This window comes from Baudoinia panamericana, assembly GCF_000338955.1.
Source record: "Baudoinia panamericana UAMH 10762 unplaced genomic scaffold BAUCOscaffold_6, whole genome shotgun sequence".
In the NCBI taxonomy this organism is placed as follows: Eukaryota; Fungi; Ascomycota; class Dothideomycetes; order Mycosphaerellales; family Teratosphaeriaceae; genus Baudoinia; species Baudoinia panamericana.
In genome coordinates, this window is record NW_006911262.1 from 650,837 (window position 1) to 666,218 (window position 15,382).

General features: G+C 54.3%; 7 protein-coding genes across 7 annotated transcripts; 4 read left to right on the plus strand and 3 right to left on the minus strand.

Moving 5' to 3' along the window:
• Nucleotides 1-668: 668 nt before the first annotated feature.
• BAUCODRAFT_156617 (glycoside hydrolase family 63 protein) lies at nt 669-3,684 on the minus strand. The gene is made up of 3 exons (XM_007678331.1): nt 2,787-3,684; nt 1,250-2,712; nt 669-1,187 (listed from the first exon to the last, which is right to left on the minus strand). The coding sequence occupies exons 1-3, from the start codon at nt 3,496-3,498 to the stop codon at nt 909-911; spliced, it is 2,454 nt and encodes an 817-aa protein (XP_007676521.1). The 5' UTR covers nt 3,499-3,684; the 3' UTR covers nt 669-908.
• Nucleotides 3,685-3,750: 66 nt separating this feature from the next.
• Nucleotides 3,751-4,530, plus strand: BAUCODRAFT_122454 (uncharacterized protein; the record flags this gene model as incomplete). The annotated part of the gene is made up of 1 exon (XM_007678332.1): nt 3,751-4,530. The coding sequence occupies one exon, from the start codon at nt 3,751-3,753 to the stop codon at nt 4,528-4,530; it is 780 nt and encodes a 259-aa protein (XP_007676522.1).
• A 19-nt stretch (nt 4,531-4,549) lies between these two features.
• Nucleotides 4,550-5,965, minus strand: BAUCODRAFT_24225 (uncharacterized protein; the record flags this gene model as incomplete). Its single annotated transcript, XM_007677802.1, has 2 exons — nt 4,550-5,859; nt 5,911-5,965. The coding sequence occupies 2 exons, from the start codon at nt 5,963-5,965 to the stop codon at nt 4,550-4,552; spliced, it is 1,365 nt and encodes a 454-aa protein (XP_007675992.1).
• Nucleotides 5,966-6,127: 162 nt separating this feature from the next.
• BAUCODRAFT_122457 (uncharacterized protein) lies at nt 6,128-6,553 on the plus strand (the record flags this gene model as incomplete). Its single annotated transcript, XM_007678333.1, has 1 exon — nt 6,128-6,553. The coding sequence occupies one exon, from the start codon at nt 6,128-6,130 to the stop codon at nt 6,551-6,553; it is 426 nt and encodes a 141-aa protein (XP_007676523.1).
• Nucleotides 6,554-7,851: 1,298 nt separating this feature from the next.
• BAUCODRAFT_69437 (uncharacterized protein) lies at nt 7,852-8,404 on the plus strand (the record flags this gene model as incomplete). The annotated part of the gene is made up of 2 exons (XM_007678059.1): nt 7,852-8,005; nt 8,070-8,404. The coding sequence occupies 2 exons, from the start codon at nt 7,852-7,854 to the stop codon at nt 8,402-8,404; spliced, it is 489 nt and encodes a 162-aa protein (XP_007676249.1).
• A 471-nt stretch (nt 8,405-8,875) lies between these two features.
• On the minus strand, nt 8,876-9,671 carry BAUCODRAFT_148064 (uncharacterized protein; the record flags this gene model as incomplete). The annotated part of the gene is made up of 2 exons (XM_007678334.1): nt 8,876-9,581; nt 9,637-9,671. The coding sequence occupies 2 exons, from the start codon at nt 9,669-9,671 to the stop codon at nt 8,876-8,878; spliced, it is 741 nt and encodes a 246-aa protein (XP_007676524.1).
• A 3,611-nt stretch (nt 9,672-13,282) lies between these two features.
• On the plus strand, nt 13,283-14,350 carry BAUCODRAFT_108119 (uncharacterized protein; the record flags this gene model as incomplete). The annotated part of the gene is made up of 1 exon (XM_007678335.1): nt 13,283-14,350. The coding sequence occupies one exon, from the start codon at nt 13,283-13,285 to the stop codon at nt 14,303-14,305; it is 1,023 nt and encodes a 340-aa protein (XP_007676525.1). The 3' UTR covers nt 14,306-14,350.
• Nucleotides 14,351-15,382: the final 1,032 nt, after the last annotated feature.

Here is a 15,382-nt window from a genome sequence, read left to right on the forward strand (position 1 = left end):
ACAGCGAGCGAGCAGGCGACGTGAGCAGCGAGCGAATGGGACTGGGCAAGCACTGTTTGTACGATTGGAACCGCAGGCCATGAAGCGGGACAAAACAAAGGGCTAAAAGTAATCATGGATTTGACGATTCGGTACGCCTTGGGGCACGGTGTGGGTATCTTGGACTGATATTGTTGATTTTGTACTTAACTCGCTGCTGCTACTGCTTGCTGCTCGCTTGCGTGATGTCGCTGGTTGATAGCTCAGACTTAGTGAGCATAGCATGAATGATCATTTCCTTTCCAGTAACCCAACTTGGACACCAGCAAAAGTAGATGAACAGATTCGGCTGTAAGCGACGGGATACTGGGGATGATCAATGCGTGACCTACCGATAGTGAAGGGCAATAGCAAGCGCACTGTGTCCATGCGAGTGGATTGGGTCATCTCAACCCTGTTCTAACCCGAAGTTTCTGGTGTACACGCGCAACTTTATAGTGTCGACATGAACACTCAGCAGTCATAGAAGAACTGGGAGGACTGTACGGTGTGGGAGCTGTTGCTCTTCAGTGACGAAGGATGAACCTCCCTCCCGTACAGATGCCGCCCCAAAAGGACAGTGTGCTCGCAAAGTCCTATCGATCCACTGACAGCTTGTCAACTTGACAGTGGTAATGGGAAGCCTTTTTGTAGCTCAACACTCAGAATTATGGGGGTCCTAAGGACTCCATGGGTCCGTGATAGCTTGTCAATTTAGAGAGAGCTTGGGAATGATTTTGCACATGTCTTGCCACGGTCTCAAGGCCCGCCTGGAAAGAGACATTGACCGCTTTCCGGGTTCGCCTCGTCACCTTTCTGATCGCAAAGCTGTGTCCTCTTTATACTCTATTCTTTGGGCATTTCCGATGTACACTGCCCGAGCACTTACTCTACAGCTCATCTCGCTCTTTGCTCTGCACCTTCTCCGCATCCGCACTTTCAGTTTCCACCTCTGCCTTCTCCGGCATTGCCATAATCTTCACCACCAGACTCGTCCACCCCGTGAAATGCTGCGTCCGCTGCCCAGCTCCTGTCTCCGGGTTGTACTGCTCCCAAGCGAAGCCAGTGTCACGCCATGAGTTGTAGACGGTCTCAATAAGGTTCTTCCGGAGTTGAGTGTACATCCGTGACGCTTGCCCCTGGTGGGGCCCAGCGTGCGTAGCGGTAATCTGCGAAGTGGTTAGTATGGCTTTTTGAACGACGTAGGACTAGCCGCAGAGGTGTGACTTACGTAAAGCTGCGAGACGATGAGATAGTTCATATTCATCCAAACCGGACTGCGCCAGTAATTTTCCTCCGTACCGTAATGCTCGTCCTTGCGGCTCAGACTGCGGATGCCGTGCTCACTCCAAAGCTCCTCTCTGTCGGCGATGAGGTCCAGAACATCGCGCAAGTGCTTACTCTCTGGTCCGACGAGACCGGTCATGAATGGGAAGATGGAAATGTAGCCCTTGTGGCACACAAGCACATTCTCCTCATATTCGTCAATCGTCGCATCGCAGTACGTCTTCTCGTTCTCAGACCAGTGCAGGTCATCTACATTCTTACTGATGGCCTCATGAATCTTGGCGTACTTCGCTGCGTCTTCAGTTTCGGAGATGTAGGCCGCGACACGCTGGAGCGAGTGCGCCATTAGGCCCATCCAGCTCATGAGGTCAGTGTGTAGTTCACCAGGATGCGGAGGCTGCGGGCGTGGGTAGTCATCGAGGCCAGAGGTAAGGACGTGCTGCACGGAGCGGCCGCGCCAGCGGTACGCCTCCTTTGAACTAAAAGCAGGACGATCATATGACTTGAGGTCGCCCCATTGCGTGCGACGGTACCATTGAAAGTGCCGCTGCAAGAGCGGGTACATCTCCTTCAGCCATGCTTTGAGTATCTTATCGCCGTCGGCCAAAACTTGCTGAGTGGACCCGGAGGCATCGCTTGAAGTGGCAAACTTGTCAAGCAAGGCTTCAAGCACCATGAAGAGCGTAGGAGGATTTGCGTAGTGCGGATACTGCACCTGAAAATCGACCGGTACTTTGCTGCGCGCTTCGGCGCCCAGGATCTGCTCTCGCGCTATCCAGCCATCTTCGTCCATTGTACCAAACCAACTCGACACGACCTGCATAACCAGTTCCGGATCCCAGTCTATGATTGGTAGGAGGTGGAACCCTTCATCCCATAGGAAGCCTCTCGGGAAGAAAGGACGGGAAGGAATCGAGGTGAACAGTTCATACGGGCCCTCAAGCGCCTGGCGGTTCAAGCCACGGGCTTCAGCAGTGTCATGATAGAAGCCTTCGTTCTCCTCTTCGTATGCCGGATCGTACGAGCGGTCGATCAGTTGATCACCATAGAAATAGCCGATGCCACCAATAAGATTAGAGAACAAACTTTTGCTGAAGCGTAGGTAGTCGGAGGATGTGTACGGACTTTTCGGCGCAAGCACAGAACGGTATTTCTTGTCGAACGCACCAACAACACTTGTGATGGCTTTGGTGAGGTCAGAGGAAGTCATCAAAGTCTCCGCAGTAGATGGCTGGTAAGTTACGTCGAACTCAAAAGCACCCTCGAAGACTTTCTGCACTACGTGCATATTGCCGGCTCCAGGTCGGTTTGGAATCGTATAGGTCTGCCACGGTGGTGGCATGTCATCTTGCGTATACTCCTCGACGTAGCCATCGATGGTTGTCTTCATGGAACTGAAAATTATGGCTGTTGGAAGAAGGCTTGGTCAGAATCAGCATCTCAGCCTAAGATGAATGCAGGCTTCCGCAGGCACAACGTACCTTTTCCTTGCCACAATGCATCGTCTGGGACTTGCATGGACTGCACAAATGTGTGGTCGAGCGGCTTGCTTGGATACGATGGGTGGTTAGACAGAGGATGCGAGTTAGTCGTGGGCTCAGTGACGGTCAGCTTGAACTCGCCCAAATCGGTCGATTGACCGCTAAAGACGACATCGCCCTCGTATCCAAGCTCCTCAGCCTCTTCGGTCCCCTCAGGCTCCACCAGGCCAAGTCCCTCCATACTGATGGTAAACCAAACTGCCGTCTTCAGCGTCTGCGGTCCTCCCTGGCTGCCAGACAATGGCTCAGCGTCTTCCCTTGGCGCACCCTTGATCCTCGCGCCCCAGCCACCTTTACCATCGTCGAACTTGACAAAGCTGGTCTCAATGTCGATCCCATTGCCTCTGTCACGCACCGTCTGCACGCCGCCGGTTCGAGGGTTGTACGCATCCCAGCCATATCCGGCCATGCCTTCATGTTGCTCGCACGTATGTCGGACATTGTGCTGGACACTGCTAAAGTCCTCAACTCGCGACCATAGCAGGCCAGTCGCTAACGATTTTGGAAGTCGAGGGCGAACTCCGAAATACAGATTGGGCTTGTAGGGGCCCCATAGCAGAGAATCGTTGCTGGCTTGAGTGAAGACCGATGTATCTTGCGCTGCTGCGAAGGTCGCCAGCAGCAGACCAGCACTCCACTGGTTCAACAGCATCCTAAACAATCCAATGTGTTCGAGCCGTTTATTGCCCCATTGCTGCCGGCTACGTGCAATGCTGCGGCCACGTAGCGATTCACTCTCAGTCCACTCGCTCCAAAAAGTCCGAACTAAGCTTTCAGCCACATGCACCCCGCAACCATTAAATCACGAGTCAGGATGCATGTATCTATTGCTTGACAACATGAATCCGTACCCTCGTTTGGGAAGGTACCTCATTACCAAGGCAGAAATAGACAGAGTGCCAAGATGGACCTCCTCCAGACTGTCCGTAAAGAAGGCTCGCGTGGCGGCGTGAACTTCAGCTGGGACTCCGTGAAAACGTCCCAGCACCGCGAGAACTATCTAGGCCACTCGCTCATGGCCCCAGTCGGCCGTTGGCAAAAGAATCGAGATCTGAACTGGTATGCGAAAGCTTCCGATGCGGACTTGACACCGGAGCAAAGGGCAGAGAAGGAGCGTGAGCAGATGAAGGAGGAGCGGAGGCGGGTGAAGGAGGCCGAGGAGGATGCGATGAGGAAGGCTATGGGCCTGCCGCCGCTGGATAGGGGAGGACTTGAAGGCAATGCAAACTTGGAGCCACTCGGGCCGACGAATACACAAATGGGAAAGGTTAATCAAGCGGTGAAGGAGGCATTGGCGGACGAAACCGAGGAGGTGGAGGACAGATCGAGGTTGCCAGCTTCGAGACGACGCCGAAGACACAGAAGCCGAGAGCCCACGCGAGGTTATGATGGTGACGCTGACCACAAGAGTAAGAGTAGGAGGCGACGGAGGTCACGGACGACGTCTAGAGACAGAGACCGCAACCGAAAGCATCGCCATTACCAGGATGATCATTCGAATGTCGGCAGGCGGTACAGATCACGCAGCAGAGACCATCGAAGAGACGGTTACGAACGACGGTACTACCGACGAGCTGGCTCCCATTCTCGAGATCGTGACACGAAGTCTGAGCGCAGGCGCCTACGCAGTCGGACGAGGTCACGTTCGCCTTACCAGCGCCGTAGGTCACGAGACGAGCGATGAAGTCGAGTGTGTTGGCAGGTTATCGCTCTTGCGACGTGGCACTATGAACCAAGCTAGTTTGAGAACGTTGAAGCACTCTTCCGCCTCCGGGGGTGAACTCGTCTGCCACGGAGGGCAGCCCATCAGTAAGAGGATCGTTGCAATAGAGGCCAAGCAATCTGTCCACGATGTCCTGAACGGCTTCAGCGTGCAATTGCAGCAAATTGACAGCCAAGCGACGGCGAAATGCGAAGCAGGTGCCTTTGAACACCTGATGATATACCAGCTTGTATTCTTCTTCTGGTGCCGTCTCCTCCTTCAGCTGTCCAGACGCAACAGCAGCGTAACCCGGTTCAGACATAGTGGTCCGCGGTTTGCGATCCTTAGATCGCGACAGTCCGTAAAGGCGCATGCCTGCCATAACGATGCGAGAGACAAGCTCTTTATTCTGGTCCTCAATGGAATTGTTTTCGCCCGCAACCGAGATGCTTTGCACGCGTGATAGTGCGGATCGCTTGGGCGCCTCGGAAGGCGCGCGGGCTGTGATGGGTCTCGAAGACGCTACGCTTGGTGATCTCGACAATGGTCTCGTTTGCAAAGGTACGGACTGGCTTGTCGTGCCACTGATTGTTCGACGATGCTTCAAAGACGGCATGTCGCTTTCAGCCTGGACGGCCGCTGCGGCCGCGACACCTTCTCCGCCCTTTCGACGCGCCTTTTTGCGTCGTTCTGCTGCTTCGTCGAATGCATCACTGACATTCCTGCGCTTCCGGACCGGTGGCTCGTGGATGACTTCGGCGAGACCAAGCTTGCGCTGAGGCAGGAATACTGCCTCGATCTCTGGTGCCTCCGACCGTGGAGAGCTTGGTGGGGTAGGCCCTGCTGTCGTCACGTCGAGGTCTGAAGATAGTGCAAGCGCATAGACTCCGAAGGTGCCCTCAGCAGTCCGTACGGCGCCAGTCACTAGTGCACAAGGAGACGAAGGCGGCGAAGGTGGTGGCGCCGTTACTGGCACGGTCCGTGATGCGTAGAAAAGTAGCTCGGTAACGCTCGCGCCTTGATTCGGTTCCACTTCCTGGCTCGTCTCGACACCGACCAGGATCCCTGTGGGTGAGTCCGGGCGACCAGATTCCCACCATGGTGGACTTGTGGCAGACCCTTCATACTGCGGAGTCAATAAACAGCTGCGAAACCATTGCGCAGTTTCTGCGTCTTCAGTGGCGACACTGTACTGAACGCCGGTAAATAGATGGAGTGGGATCAGATGGACGTCAACAATTGCGAGGAAGCGCAGGGCACTCCGCTCTCCAAGCCATGTGGTTGGGTTGTGCTGGGCGGACAAGGTGACGACTAAATCCTCAGCATTATTATTCTTTCCCTCCCCGAGGCGAGGTCACTTACGATGTGAGGTACTGCTGTTGTCTGCGAGAATAACGCCACTCCAAGACTTTGCCATACTGATTTGCTAGATGTGATTTTGGAAGACGCGATCGAAAGACGCGCTCTGGGCCTCGGCTCGACTTTGCTGGTCCAAGCGTAATACTCTAGTTCCTTCACGCATTAAACACAATGCTGCCGTTCCCAATCGCTAGACTGACACCAGCAACTGTGAGCAATGATGGCCGCACAATACGAAAAACTACGATTGCGAACGCTATTGCAGGCTGCACAAGCTGTAGTCCTATTTTCTCGCGTGGTGTTGCTAAATGTCTACCCGATGGTGAGCCTGATTGAGCTTGCCCGACCGCCCTACCAAGGAAGCTGCGGCGACTCTCTAGCTACGGGAGTTTTGCAAGAACTTCATGCTCCTTTTCCCTTCCTTCACGAGAAGAGGATTCAGTTCTACCGGATTATTTACGTGCACTCACTACCAAGAGACGCACAGACGAGAGCTTCCAGGTGCAGGCTTCTTTCTCCGGCCTCTTGGCAGTCAGAGTTGTTCCGCAAACGGCAGGCACATCGTGCTTATGGCTCCATGATTCCTACGCCAGTCTGCCTGGGGATCACGTTTGAGCAGGCAGAGCTGCAGTCGAGAGGGAGCTGAAGCTCGCACTCCATCCCACCGTCTACCGAGTGGTGCACGTGTTCACCTCTGCGCCCAATCGGGAATGCCCGAAGGTGCCGTGGTCACGGTCACATGCAAAGCTCCGCGTGACCTCTTGTCTTGTTACCTACCTACCACTGCCACAGGTTGTACACCTTGTCATCGTCCATACCGTCGTTGTGTATGATCGTTGGTACTTCGCGGCAATCGTTCTCCAAACGGTCAATTCGTGTCCTCAACTCTCGCGCACAGTGCCGAGGCTTTGATCGACACTCGCCGGCTTCAGCCGCCTTTCTTGAGAAGTCCCGCCCGCTATCGTCTCTCAGGTGACTTCCTGTATCAACACGTGAGCGCGCGCTGTTCGAAGAGGGGACCAAGCCGTAACAATGTAAGCCACCATCTCATTGCCGTTTCTACCATATCCAGCACGATATGCCAGCAATGCGCTGCGCGCAGGATCGGCGCTCAAAAAATGCACGCGCGCTCTATCTGAGCGCAATCGCGTCGTCGCTGGCTGCTGGAGGTTATCGTTACAGATAACCCGGCCGTCTTGCCACCGATGTCGTTGGCTTCGGTCCCGCGGTCCTTACGGTCCGGCGACAACATCAAAACGTGATTCCACGTGGTTGTTGGCGTCGTTCAAGCACATGCTGGCGCCCTGCCATGAAGTGGGCAGATTTTATGAGACCAAAGCAGCTGACAGAGTGTATAGATTGAGTATAGCATGTTATTGAATGGACTCGAGACGTCAAAACTGGACGAGTCGTTAGTCGCATAAGCCTGTACGAGTTCGTGTCCCATTCCTAGCAGTCACTAGAATCCGGGAGCGAATTAGCTCCGCTATGGCTGCGATGGCGACCAAGAGGAAGCGGGAAGGAAACGACATTCCTGATCTTCGCCCTGCTCCTGGGATGCATCACGACTTCGACCAAGGCTACTTGCATGCAAGTATCGGAATGGAAAGTACAGATGCAGGTCTTGACTTCAGTAGCATGCTTGCGCAAACCAACCGCGATCCAACTGGCGAGGACGAGGACGATCACGACGAAGACGAGGACCCTGAGCACGTGCAGCATTCATCACATGGCGCGGAGGGCCAAGTACAAAGCGCCAGCGATACTGCCGCTGCCGCTATGGCACAATACCGCAACATGACCATCCCGCAAACGACAGAGCAGACTTTCATGCAACAGCAGAGCGCAGAAGCGCCCGCAGACAGACAAGGCAGTTCGTCGGCGGACCCGAACAACGCGGCGCAACACCGGCCTCAGCGAACAGCCAGCTTCGGCGACTTCGACATGCAGACTCCGAAAGACCGATCGCACGATGCACTTCCGAATAATGGTGACACCTCGCCATCAATACCGCCCACTTCTGCCACTCCGGCCACTCCAAAACCAGCTGTCGGTTCCGATGAGTGGCACAAGGTGCGGAGAGACAACCACAAAGAAGGTAAATTGCGCTATTCCATGTCCACGTTCAACCTGGGATATGTGAATGCTAACACGTGGTGCAGTCGAGCGGCGGCGCCGAGAAACTATCAATGAAGGTATCAACGAGCTTGCGAAGATTGTACCTGGATGCGAAAAGAACAAAGGCAGCATCCTCGCACGTGCCGTACAATTCATCACACAGCTCAAAGAAAATGAAACGCAAAACATTGAGAAGTGGACGCTCGAGAAGTTGCTGACAGAACAAGCCATTGCCGAGCTGAGCTCAAGCTGCGACAAACTGAAGGCCGAATGTCAGCGAGCGTGGGCCGAATGTGAGCAATGGAAGAAGGCCGCTCAGAAGGCTGGCGCTTCCATCAACGACGAGAAAGACGACGCCGACGGCGAAGATGCGGACTGAGCGTGCGAAGCCACTCCAGCGCGAGTGCTGCGCTGAGCATGCGCCTGCTATGTGCGTGATGAAGCACGGAAGCCGCCTACCGGGTGCGATCATGTTCAGCAGGGTGGATTATGCACTACTTTCCTGTTTTGCTGGATTATTGACGAGCGTATTCCATGCACGATTCCCATTGACGAGCGTTTGGCTGCTGCTGCTGCTATCGGCGTTCATGACATCGTGTGGGGGATGGTTGATGCGAGGCAGAGACGTATGCAAGGCAGAAATGTATGCGTGGCGTGATGGCCACTTGCGTTCAACTAGTTCACGAGTATGTGCATATGACAGCATGCTGTGGTCCAATGGATGATCATCACACGGGCTCCAAGGCATGATTCATGATCCATGACAGTGCGCTCGACCAACGCCTCGCTAAGTGCAGGTTTTCCTGTACATCGCAGCAATTGCGAATAATGCATACACATGCATCCATCCTCAGTAGAACGACTCGACCATCGTCTCGCGATTCGTAGTGTTGATCGCACCTGAAGCCATGCCCTCGCCGAGCTTGAAAACTGACTCGATCACGCTCAGCTCGGTTGCGGTGGTATCCAGCCCGGTAACCGCCATCCAGTCATTCACGACCATGCCAGCGCCCACGACCGGGCTGCCTCTGTTGACGCTGCCTGCGACGAGAGGCACTTGCAGCAGACTCGACAGCTCGTCTTGGTCTTGTATTGACGTCTTCGGGTGCACTATGCCGCCCTGATTGGAAAGCGACATGTAGCTGCCAGTCAACACGTTGTCCGCAATCGTCTGCCGGAATACTTCGACGCCGAGTACATCGGCGATGATCTCTTCGGTCTCTCGCTCCAGATCCGGATGGACAAGTGCTACGTGGTCATTCGAGCATATCACGTTGCCCAGTGCTGACAGCCGCTCTTCAATCCGCTGAATCTTGACTTCGTCTGGTATGGAATTGCGCAGGTGTTGTAGTTCCTGGTCTGTCGTTGTTGTAGGTACCAACAAACCTTTCCGATTGCCTGCGGTAAGACGTCCGATGATGCGGGTGCCTGCGATTGTGCAGTGACATATGGGGATGACGTCTTGTAACTCGGCTTCGAATACGCTGTAGAAGTTCTCTGACGCGCCAATTGCAACGAGCGCATACGAGTTGGTGAGTGTCGAGAAGACGCCAACTCTGCTTAGATGTTAGAGAGCGCTCATATGCCCATTAAGCGTTCGCGCAGACCTACTCGTTGCTGTTTTCGAAGCTTGCTCTAACCGCCATGACTGTGGATTGGCTAAGCTTGTAACTGGACAGGTCGCACCTCCTAAATCCTTCAATTGTGATGTTGCAGTGCTAGGGCGATCCGGCTACTTGCTTTCTAAACAATGAAATTGTGCGATAGAAAGGGCACACGACCTACACGAACCTTTTGAAGGCGCAGTTGGACGTCAGAGTGGTGCCTGAGGCTAGCTTTTTGTGGACAGTTTCAATTGAGTCACATCTACGGCAGTCGGCCATGCCACAGACACCAATCAAGTCACTCGAAATCACATCAACCCCAGCTACCGAGATGTACACTCAGGATGAATCATGTCGACGACCGACGGGAGAGATGGTCCCGCATTGCCGTACAAGGCAAGCACGCTTTCACTTCTATAACGACCGAGCACTTCTCACTCCTGGTGCTCCGTGGACTCATGAGTAGGACGGCAACCCTTCGATACGCTTCCCGCCTGCAAAGTACTGGCATGGCCGGTCGGACACAATCTCCTTAAGCTGACGGGCGCGCGCATGTTGACAGTATATCTGTACACGTACCGTTCACCCACGTTCACAACCAGCGGTATGGTTGCCCAGAATGCTCTCCACAGGCAATTACCGTGACGCACTCCTCAGTCGCATTTTAGACGAGCAGCCACGGACTTGCAAGAACGTCGGCTGGTTGCAGCAGACTCGCGGGCAACCGTTGGGAGGTTTGGCGCTTAAACACTTGATAGCAAACACTCGTAATCCGCCTCGGTCGTGCTGTGCGCCATCTTCACTTCCCGACGGGTCAGAGCATTGCGAAGACAGACATATTTAGCACTATGGTTGTACCCAGTAACAGTATGAACGCCAAAGCGCCACGCTCATGCCGCACAAATGATTTGCAGGAACCCGATGCGAGTCAATGCTCGATGGGAGCAGCCGACAGAGTCCACCTTGTACGCTGCTGCACGACATACGCGATACTGGAATGAGAAATCAGGCTTCAAGCTTGCGGAAAGGCGTTCGGATCGCATGCTTATCAATGGACGGCGAAGCAGTTATTGTCATCGCCATGATCGTAGACAAGCTGCTTTAGCTCCGCAAGGCGGAAACAGCGGTCAAGCTCGTTCTTTGTGATGTGGCATCACTGCGTGCCACTTGGAGCAAACGTGGGAGCAAAATTCGAAGCCTGGGCGATGGCACCATGCGTGAGTGAGCTTGGGATGTAGCTTGCTGACTCGGGCCTTTATACATTAGTCTCCTCGAATAGGGTAGACGAATAGGAAAGGCTGACGAGAGAAGGTTAGGCTTGGTCGCCGGGCTATGAACCGGCAGCCTGGACGGCGAGCACGGGCGCCGTTTCGGTGCCGCCGCTAGAGGCGCTCATGGCTGGACCCTCTTGCGTCTGCTCCAATCCATCCGTGGAAACCATTCAGGCTCCCTAGCTGTCGCATTATCGCGCTCGCCTTTTCCTACGTGTATCATGCCTTTTCCTCTCAGCTTGTTTCCTTTCTCACGTGTCCTCTACAGCCTTCCTTCTCTTCTCTCATGCTTTGGCGATACTGCACATCGCACAACATTGTTGCATTCCTCCGCAAAAACCGTAGGACCCCTCCCTTGCGTCAAACAAACAGGCACACCTAGATGGGTACCTGAATGAGCGCCTCTGTCCTGCACTCCTGGCGCGCGATACAGCTTACGCGCTGCCCAGCACAAGACGCTCAATGCCCTGACAGCCTCAGTAGATCTGCGGAAGGGGTTTGCTGGCTGCAGGAGAGGGCGCCCGCTACCGCCTGCTTTGCACATTATCTGGTTACATTACATACCTTCGGTGCCCTCCTTGGTTTGTAGCCTGGATCTGGGCGATATATTGCTGTTCTGGGACCCAACTGCGTAATTCCGTAATCTTCATCGGAAACTCTACTCATGCACCAGTACGTACATTCAAGGCCCAGCGCTCAGAGGCTCAATCGCACAAAGAACGCTCGACCGCCTCGTCTCCGTCACGCGTGCGATGCTGACAGAGCTCTCAACTCTAGCTTCCCTAACGCCTTCACTCTTCACGCTCGTGACCTTTAAATCGAGCCCTGACCTTGTCATCCTGTAGACCGCGTCGCGTGACGACTGCCACGGCTCAGCTAGCGACCTTTCGACTGTTACATAACACAGTTAGACTCGACAAACACACAATTGCATAGTGAGCAATCAGTCATTGTATATTCACACTTGGCCTGCCACGCTGCGCAGGGCGAATTCAAGCCCAACCGTCTTCGGGCCTAGCACAAGGAGCCTACTGCGCGGACCCCGACGTCATGTTGTCTGCCATCAGCGCACCATGGGAGCAAAGCATCTGGAGTACAGGGAGTTCGTCGAATGGCTCATTGAGAAGATTAGGCTCCGGACAAGCGTCAAGGGACATTTCAGAGGCAAGTGAGGCTTCGCGACGACCAACCACGGCGCAATCGGAGGACAACGAGGTCAAGAAGGGTTCAGTAAGCCTGGTGAAAGATTCGCTGCCTCTGGATGTGCATGGTCGCCTGGCTGAGAGCGGTACGGGTCGCTCGCACTCACAAATCGCCTTCGGCGAGAGTGTAGCTCAGCCAAGGACTTCCAGCATTAACGCTGTCTCCCAACCGTTCCCCTCAACATCCACAAACTTCAAGTTCCAGCCGAAGCCGCTGAAGCTTAGTATGAACGCCACGGCAACGTATCAGCAGCCGCCTAATTTGCAGACCTCCACAGCCAACACCTCCACCGACATGTACTACAGTTCGCCGATGACTGTATACACCAAACAACGCGAGACCGCAAGCAGACCACCGAAGAAGGACTCGATCACTTCGTACAAGGCTTCCGCGACGCCCTCGCCCACCGAGCAGCGTCTGGTCAGCCATATAGGATTCCCGCCACTCGGTGGAGAGTCGATCTGGACGAAGCCATTTGGGGGCCCTCGATGGCAAGCTAGCGGCCCACCTGTGTTCAACGAGCCCAACTATTCTTTCTGTGCTGCTACCTCGACAAGAATAGGCACGTCACTCCTACCACCGCAGAAAAACCGCGCTCTCCAGGGTTTTGTAAGCCAGCTCGGAGACGATTACGACCAGAGCTTCGACTATTCAACTTTGCATGAACCATCATGGCCCTACAATACTCCAAGCTTACCACGATCCGTCAATGGAGGTGCTGAACCAACCATGTTCGCCAGATACCGGAGTGGACTTGTCGTGAAGACCGATTGCGCGAACCAAGTCCGGAGCAGTGACGGCCCCCAGACCACATACCCGAAACACGATCTCAACACTCGTGTGCCGGTGGGCAATGGAGGACCGCCTTTCGCCAATCCGGACGGTCAGCTTTCTGCTGGACTCGACCTTGGCCGTGTGCAACCTTTCGTTCCGCGAACAACGCAGCCCAGCCCCTCCAACGTGTCTGGGAACGGTAGCGCGCCATATGTATATCCATCATATCTCAATGGAGGTACAAGGCATGCCAGCGGGCGGATGCCCAACTCGGCGGATCTGCGCTCATTCAGCGATGCTCAGATTCCCCACGTGCACAACACAAGCATGCAGACTTCGCAAGCTTTGACCTGTCATTCGTATGACGCCTTGAACGGCATGCAGATGGCGCCATGTGTATCATACATGCCATATGTGCCGCCTCACAGTGTACAGGTCGATCCGCATACTGGGCTACCCGTAAGCGACAATGTACAGAGTATTCTTCTATTCGAGTTCAAGTCGAACACTAAGAGCAGACGCTGGGAACTGGACGATATATACGGACACATTGCGGAGTTCGCCTGTGATCAACATGGGTCACGCTTCATTCAGACCAAGCTCGAGCTGGCCGACTCTGATGAGAAGGAGCGTGTCTTCGCCGAAATCGAACCGAATGCGATTCCCTTAATGACGGACGTTTTCGGCAACTATGTCATTCAGAAGTTCTTCGAGCACGGTGATCTGCGACACAAGACGATCCTGGCCGGTAAGATGCAAGGACAGGTGCTCACTTTGAGCATGCAGATGTATGGCTGCCGTGTGGTACAGAAAGCGCTCGACCATGTGCTCATCGACGTTCAGGCTGTGCTTGTAAGGGAGCTGGAAAACCATGTTCTGAAATGCGTCAAAGATCAGAACGGCAACCATGTCATCCAGAAGGCCATCGAGCGATGTCCGACGCAGAACATTGGCTTCATCCTCAACGCTTTCCGCGGTCAAGTGGTCAGTCTAAGCATCCATCCATATGGGTGCCGCGTCATTCAGCGGTGCCTTGAGCGCTGTGACATGCAATCAAAGGCCATGATTTTGGACGAGATCTTTGCCGGTGAGGGCATTAAGGGGATGATCACCGACCAGTACGGCAACTACGTTGTCCAGCATGTTGTCAGCCGGGACAATGGGTGCGCCAAGCAGCAAGTGCTGCAGATCGTCTTCGTTGGGCTGGAGACATACAGCAAGCATAAATTCGCAAGCAATGTAGTAGAGAAGTGTCTCGAGCAAGCGGATGACAGGTGGCGGCATGCTGTCCTTCACAAGATGGCCGACATGAACCAGCACCGAGTAGAGGGCGATGGTTACGTTGCTAGTCTGGTCAAAGACAACTATGGCAACTACGTCGTCCGTAGGTGCACTCGTGCTACTCTTCTCACTGGGGATGCGTGCTGACGTTGTGACGCAGAGAGATTGCTAGAAACGCTTTGCCAGCAAGACTTTGTCGACTTTCTCGAGATGCTTCACCCAGCGATGCATCAGGCGAAGAAGACTGGCTGCGGTAAGCAGGTGCAGTCGATCGAGAAAAAGATGCACCGCTTCCCGTCACGCTGGAACTGTCTCCCCGGTGATGCCTACAATCCGTTTCCTCCAAATCTGCAAACAGCACCTTTCTCCAGTCGCTTCGTCTCCGCAGCAAATACGCCACCTCCGCTGACGGCTGACACACAAAGTTTGCAAAGCTCGAATCTACCAAGTGTCAATGGCGACACAGTCGAAGGTGCGGACCGCAGTCGCAAGGGTAGCGAACAATCTCAACAAGATGTCAGGTGTGGTTCGCATCTGTCTTCAAATCACTGGAATCCGTAATGAGGTTCACGGCGCCAGCAAGTCTGTGCCTTTGTTGGTGCTGGAAGGGGTGTAATAATCGGCACGGTAGCCTGGGGCTTGCATATGGTGCATAGCGATGTGTGGAAATGGGCTCGGCGTATGTTGGGACGCATGGAGATGGGCATCGGTAACCGGACGGGGGTGAGGGTAACAGGTCTGCTATCGCGTGATATGAATTACGACTGGTATGATTCAAAGCGAGTATCTTTATGGCTCGCGGACGAGCAACGGACGATATGGAACTGTATGCTTATCCTTAAGACAGTAAAGATCTAATTATTCCGCTCATGCGCGCCACGGTACCTTCTGTCCGAAGTCTTGTCCGACTATCAAGGCTCGCGGAGAAGAAGATTGTGTACGATCTTTGACTCCATCGCATCTGCCAAAACCGTGGACACTGCGTACGTGACCACCCCAAATATTCACGTCGTCAGCACTCATCGGCACGTACTGCCACTATCTACCGCACAAGCACACCTTTGCAGGGGATCTGGACTGTGCAGGTGATTCGCTTGCTAGGCACCGGTAGTCCTGCTATGTAAGCTGCTGACGAGTCTCCGATCATGCGTGATGACGGAGTTGGATTTGTTCAAGCAAAGCAATCTGGGCCATCATGTTCGAAACGTGCAATATCTGCGTCCA